This window comes from Coturnix japonica, unplaced genomic scaffold, assembly GCF_001577835.2.
Source record: "Coturnix japonica isolate 7356 unplaced genomic scaffold, Coturnix japonica 2.1 chrUnrandom509, whole genome shotgun sequence".
NCBI classification, from domain to species: Eukaryota; Metazoa; Chordata; class Aves; order Galliformes; family Phasianidae; genus Coturnix; species Coturnix japonica.
Genome location: NW_015439897.1, coordinates 23,095 through 29,559, shown reverse-complemented (window position 1 = coordinate 29,559; position 6,465 = coordinate 23,095). Strand labels below are relative to the sequence as shown.

General features: G+C 59.9%; 1 protein-coding gene across 1 annotated transcript in view; it reads right to left on the bottom strand.

Moving 5' to 3' along the window:
• Window positions 1–6,465, bottom strand: part of LOC107307204 (arf-GAP with Rho-GAP domain, ANK repeat and PH domain-containing protein 1-like) — a 14,700-nt gene that overhangs the window by 2,999 nt on the left and 5,236 nt on the right. The window contains exon 3 of the mRNA XM_015850678.2: window positions 3,265–3,334. Within this exon, the coding sequence (XP_015706164.2) occupies window positions 3,265–3,334 (70 nt within the window). The remainder of the gene's footprint in view (window positions 1–3,264; window positions 3,335–6,465) is intronic.

The window sequence follows — 6,465 nt, the reverse complement described above, 5'->3', positions numbered from 1 at the left end:
GGTCACATGGGGGGCGGCGCTCACATTATTGGGCAGGAGGGGTTCCTTGAGGTCCTCATTGTTGTGGGGGTCCATTGGGTCTGGGTCCCGATTTGGGTCCCATTAGGGGGAGTCCATTGGGGGTGTCCCATTAGGGTCCCATTGGGGTGGGGTCCCATTTGGGGGGTCCTATTGGGGTGGGGGTTCCATTGGGGGGGTCCTATTGGGGTCCCATTGGGGGGGGAGTCCCATTGGGAGGGGGCTCCCATTCGGGGTCCTCATTGGGGTCCCTTTGGGGGGTCCCATTGGGGGGAGGTCAACATGGGCGGGATCCATTGCAGTCCTGTTAGGGGGGCCATTGGGAGTCCTGTTGGGGGAAGGTGTCACATGGGGTCCTATTGGGGTCCTATTGGGAGCAGGTCCCTTTGGGGTCCCTTTGGGGTCCCATTGGGGGAACAGTCATATTGGGGGGGGTCAACATTGGGGGGGTCATGGGGGTGTCACATTGGGGCGGCGATTTCATTTGGGGGGTTCCCTTGGGTCTCCTATTAGGGTCCCATTGGGGGGTCCCATTTGGCGCGTGGGGTTCTTGGGGGGGTCTATTGGGGTCCCGATTGGGGGAGGGTTTCCTTGAGGGGCTATTGGGGTCCCATTGGTGGGGGTCCCACTGGGGGGTCTCATTGGGGTCTATTGGGGAGCAGGTCCCTTTTGGGGTCCATTAGGGTCCATTCGGGGGGGACGTCCGTCATATATGGGTCGAGGCGTCACACCTACTCGGAGGCGGGGCCCATATGTAGGCATCGTCTGGGGTCTCCATTGGAGTGGGGGGTCCTATTGTGGGGTTCCATAGCGTGGGCGGGTTCCATTGGAGGGGGTACAGTTGAGGGACGGGTCCAGTCGACGGCGGGTCCATTCGGGGTCTCATTGGGGTCTTATTGGAGAGGGGTCACTATGGGGTTCCATGGGGTCCCGTTGGGGGTGGTCCCATTTTGGGGTCCCTGGGTGGGGGTTCTCCAATTGAGGTTCTCATTGGGATCCCAGTTGGTGGGGGTCCATTTGGGGGGGGTACTCATTATGGGTCCTCGTTGGGGGTGGGGGTCCCATTGGGTGGGCGGTTCCATTGGGGGGGCACATTGGGGGTCACATCATGGGCAGGGCTTCCATTGGGGGTTATTTGTGGCGGGGGTCCGCAATGGGGGTTCTGCGGTCCCATTTGGGTCCCATTAGGGGGAGTCCCATTGGGGTGTCCCAGTTGGGTCCATTGGGTGGGGGTCCATTGGGTGGGTTCGTCGTTGGTGATCCCACCGGGAGGGTCCCTTTGGGGTCCCACTGGGGTCCCATGGGGGGGGTCACATGGGGTTTCCATTGGGCGTCCCGTTTCGTTGGGGTCATTGGGGTCCATTGGGTGGGGTTTCCATTGAGGTCTCATGCGGAGTTCCATTGGTGGGGGGTCCATTGGTGGGGGTCCTCTATTGGGGTGAGGGGTTCCGATTGGGGGGGAGGTTACTTTGGGGTCCCATTGGGGGGGGGATCCCATTGGGGTCTCATTGGCCGGTTCCCATTGGGGGGGTCATCATTGGGGTTAACATTGGGGGTCCCATTGGGGGGGGTCCCATTGGGGTGGTGGGTTCCAGTTGGGGGGGCACATGGGTCACATATGGGCAGAGCGGTTCCAGTGGGGTCCTATTAGTGGGGGGGTTCCATCTGGGGGGGTCTATTTGGCGGGGGGAGGTCATTTGGAGGGGTATGGTTGGAGGAGGGTCCACTTTAGGGGGAGGTCCACTGGGGGCTTCCATTTGGGGTCCCACTCGGGGGTGTGTCCCATGCGGGTGCGTCCCATCTGCGGGCGGTCCCTTTGGGGTTCCGCATCGGAAGGGGGGTCCAATTGGGGTGGGTCGTCATTGAGTGGGGGGGCACGTGGGAGGGGGTCCCTTGGGGGGAGGCCAATGGGGTCCGCATTTGGGGGGATCCATTGGAGAGTCGTGTTGGGGGGGTTCAAGCTTGGAGGGAGGGTGTCAATTGGGGTCCTATGTCAGGTCCCATTGGAGGTGTCCCAATGGGGGTCCACTGGGGGGTCCCTTTGGGGTCCCATGGGGGTCCCAATTGGGGGGGTTTCCACTTGGGGTCCTTGAGGTTTCCATTGTGGGGGTCCCATTGGGGTCGCGCGGTCCCGCTTAATGTCCACTGTGGGGGGTCCCATTGGAGGGGGGGTCCATTGGGGTCCCATTAGGGCGGGTTCGATTTCCGTTTCTGCCCGCCGACAGAGCGTGCGCTGCTTACCCACTGGGTCCGCTCTTAGTGAGCTGCACGCCAGCTATACGCGAAGATTTTGGGTTCGTTTGATAGGCGGAATGAGCTCGCGACTTGGTGGTAGGAATGGCCGCGGTCCTGCCTCGACTTGAGCGCGCTCTCTTGTCTGGTTGCACCGCGCTCTCGCCCGTCGTACTATTTTGGAATTCTATCTCGGTCGCTTCTCCAACTAAGGTATGGGGTTCCCGGTTGTGTTGTGGGCCGCTGGCAGGGTCCCACTCTGGGGGCGGGCGGACGTTCTCCATTGTGGGCTGCGGTCGCTTCTCGGGGCTTGTCGATCTGGGTAGAGATAACTGTTGGGTCGGTGGCTGCGTCGTATCTCCTCCGAGATAGATGGTCTCATTGTGGGGTAGAGCGCTCTACAGTCTGGCAAGTCGTTTCGTCGATTGAGACATGCTTAGACGCTCTCTTGTCATTTGGGGTGAGAGTGTCGCTTCACTCGAATTGGGGGGGTCTCATTGGAAGTCCGGTTGGGGGGGGTCCACTGGGGGAGGGTCTTTCATTGGGGTTGGACAGCCGCGTTTGTAAGTTCAATTGCGGTAGTCTATGGCGTCATAGTCCGCAACAGCTCCCGCGCTCTCCCCTTGACATAACGCCGTATCTTATGGTGCCGCTTATTTGTTGTGTGCGCGCTACCGCTCGCTGTGGGTAGTCCATTTGTCTTTGCAACAGTATAAGTTCTTTCCTCGCGCGCTTCCACTCATTTAGCCGGGGGGCGTCACATGGGTAGCTGTACACGTCGCCTCTCTGGGGGCGCTCGTCTCTGTTGCTGGCTCTCCTTACGTGTAGTTGAGGAGAGGACGGTGCAGTACGTGGGCGTTGTGACCGCTAGGTTGCACCCGTATACATCTCATGAGCTAGTTTTCGATATTGACCCAGCACAGTCCATTGGAGGTCCCCATTGGGGGGGGCTGGGTCCCATTGGGGTCCCATTGATGGGGTCCCATAGTGTCCCCTCCCGTTGCCCCCCCCCACCTTGTCACTGTGGAAGTAGCGCAGACACTGCGAGTCCAGCGTGACCCAGCGGCGCTGGTAGCGGCACTGCCTGCAGGGGTGGCCAAGCAGGCATCACACGCAAGTGATGCCCATTGGCTTCCCATGGTCTGGCCCCCATTGGCCCCCATTGGCTCCATTGGCCCTCATTGCGTCCCCATTGGCTTCCCACTGGTCCCTATGGCCACCTGAGTTCCCATTGGTCCCCATTGGCCCATTGGTCTCAATTGGTCTCCACTGCCCCCCACTGCCACCATAATAAGACCCCCAATTTTTTTTCGTTCCAATTGCCCCCATTGGTCCCCATTGGTCGCCATTGGCCCCCATTGGCTCCCATTGGCTCCCATTGGCCCCCATTGGTCCCCACTGTCCCCCATTGGTCCCCATTTGCTCCCATTGGTCCCCATTGGTCTCCACTGCCCCCCACTGCCCACCATTGCCCCCCCATTGGTTCCCATTGCCCCCATTGGTCCCCATTGGTCGCTATTGGCCCCCATTGGCCCCCATTGGCCCCCATTGGCTCCCATTGACCCCCATTGGCTCCCATTGGCCCCCCATTGGCCTCCATTGATCCCCATTGGTTCCCACTGGTCCCTACTGGCCCCCATTGGCCCCCATTGCTTCCCATTGGCCTCCATTGATCCCCACTGTCCCCCACTACCCCCCCCATTGGTCCCCATTGGCCTTCATTGGCCCCCATTGGTCCCCATTGGCCCCCACTGGCCCTTTATTGCCCCCCATTGCCCCCATTGGCCCCCACTGTCCCCCATTGCTTCCCATTGGCCCCCATTGGCCTACATTGGTCCCCATTGGCCCCCATTGGCCTCCATTGGTCTACAGTGATCCCCATTGGCCCCCACTGGCTCCCATTGGCCCCCATTGCTTCCTGTTGACCCCCATTGGCTCCCATTGGCCTACATTGGTCTCCATTGGCCCCCATTGGCTCCCGTTGGTCCCTATTGGTCTCCAGTGCTCCCCATTGGCCCCCATAGGCTCCCATTGGCCTCCATTGGTCCCCCATTGACTCCCATTGGCTCCCATTAGCCCCCACTGCCCCACATTGCCCCCACTTCCCCCCACTGCCCCCCATTGGTCCCCATTGGACCCACTGCCTCCCATTGGCTCCCACTGGCCTTCATTGGTCCCCACTGCCCCCCACTGCCCCCCCATTGGTTCCCATTGCCCCATTGGCCCCCATTGCTTCCCCTTGGTCCCCATAGACCCCCATTGGTCCCCATTGGTTCCCACTGGTCCCTACTGGCCCCCATTGGCCCCCATTGGCTCCCATTGCCCCCATTGGTCCCCATTGGTCTCCACTGCCCCCCACTGCCCACCATTGACACTTGGAGGATCGTCTGCTATCCGGTCGCATTGGTTGCGCGGGTCATTGCCACACCGAATTAGTCCCAGTATATGGTCGGCCATTTGCCCCCATTGGCTCCAATTGGACTCCCATCTGGAGCACCATATGGTCCCCCGCATCGGTCCGTCATTGGTCCGGCATGTCGGCCCCCCATCTGTCCCCATTGGTCTCGCACCTGCCCCCCCTGCCGTGGCACAATTTAGACCCCGCATTGGTTCCCATTGCGGCGCCATTGGTCCCATTGGTCGCTCTATTGGCATTGCCCCATTGGCTCCATTGCCCCATCTGGCTACCATTCGGGCCGGCCGACGACAATTGGCCTACATTGAATCCCCATTAGGTTCACTGGTCCCTACTGGCCGTGGCCCGATTACGGCGCCCAGTTGTCGGTTCCCATTGGCTACATTGAATCCCCACTGTCCCCCATTGGCCCCCCACATTGGCCCCCATTGCTTCCCATTGGCTCCCATTGGTTCCATGCTCCCATTGGCCCCATTGGCCTTCATTCGGTGTCCCTCTAAGGTCCACTTAGGGCATTGTAGCTGGGCTCCCAGAGCTCACGGAGCGGTCAGGATACGACTGAGATCGTATATTTACTGTGTGTGGGCTTTCCCCAGACTGCCCCAAATTGTCGCATTAACCGCCTCTACCGGCGCATTCGCCCATATGCCCTCCCATGCCCCATTGCCCATTGGCCCATTACCTCCCATTACCCCCATTGCCCCAGTGCCCCATTACATAGAGTTGGAGGAGGCCATTGCCCCTATATACGCACCATTGCTGCCTATTGTATCCATTGCCCATTAGCTTCTCATATGCCCCCATTACCGTTCCCCCTTGCCCCATTGCCCCATAGCCCCCATGAGTCCCCATTCCCCCATTCCCCATTGCCCCCGATTACCCGTTCCCATTGGCCCCCATTACCCCCATTGCCCATTAGCCCATTGCCCCCCAGATTACCCCTGTGCCCACCATCTATCCCATTGATGCCATGGTGCTCCCATTACCCCATTGCTCTCAGTTGTTCCATGTGCCCCCCATTGCCTCCCATTTGCCGCGTACCCCCATTGCCCATTGACCCGCATTCGCGCCCCCATTGCCCCCCACTGCCACCCCACCTATTCCCCCATAGCCCCATTATGGCCCCATTAGCCTCCATTGCCGATGCCATTGCCCCCCATGACGTGACGCTTTTAGCATCTGTCACCATTGCCCATTGCCTTGAGCCCTTGAGTGCTTCTTCCCCATATATATCTCCGTCATCAAATAGTGCCACCTTACTTCCCCCTCATACCCCCCCATTGTCCCATTGCCCCCCATTGCCACCCCATATCCCCCCCCCATTGCCCCCCATTACCACCCCCTCGTCCGTGTCCATTGCCCCCATAGCCCCCCCTGTCCCCCCATCTGCACTCACCCCTGCGGCGCCATCTTGTCCAGCCCCCATATATGGGGGCTCCAAACAGCGCTATGGGGTGACCAGCTGTGGGCCTGACCATGGGGGGGCACAGCTGGGCTCAGGGCCGGACCTAGAGGGAACAGTGACCCCAATAAGGAACAATGGCCCTATTAGGGACAATGGCCCTATAGGGATGTACTGGACTATAAGGAACAATGACCCATAAGGCGAACCAATGGCCCTATCAACGGGAATGATTGGCCTATAGGGAAAAAATGGCCCTATAAGGGTAACAAGGGCCCTATACGGGAACACTGGTCTATAAGGAACAAGGGCCTATTAGGGAACAACTGGCCCTATAGGGAACAAGGGCCTATAGAGGAATACGACCTATACAGGCACAATGGTCTATAAGGAACAA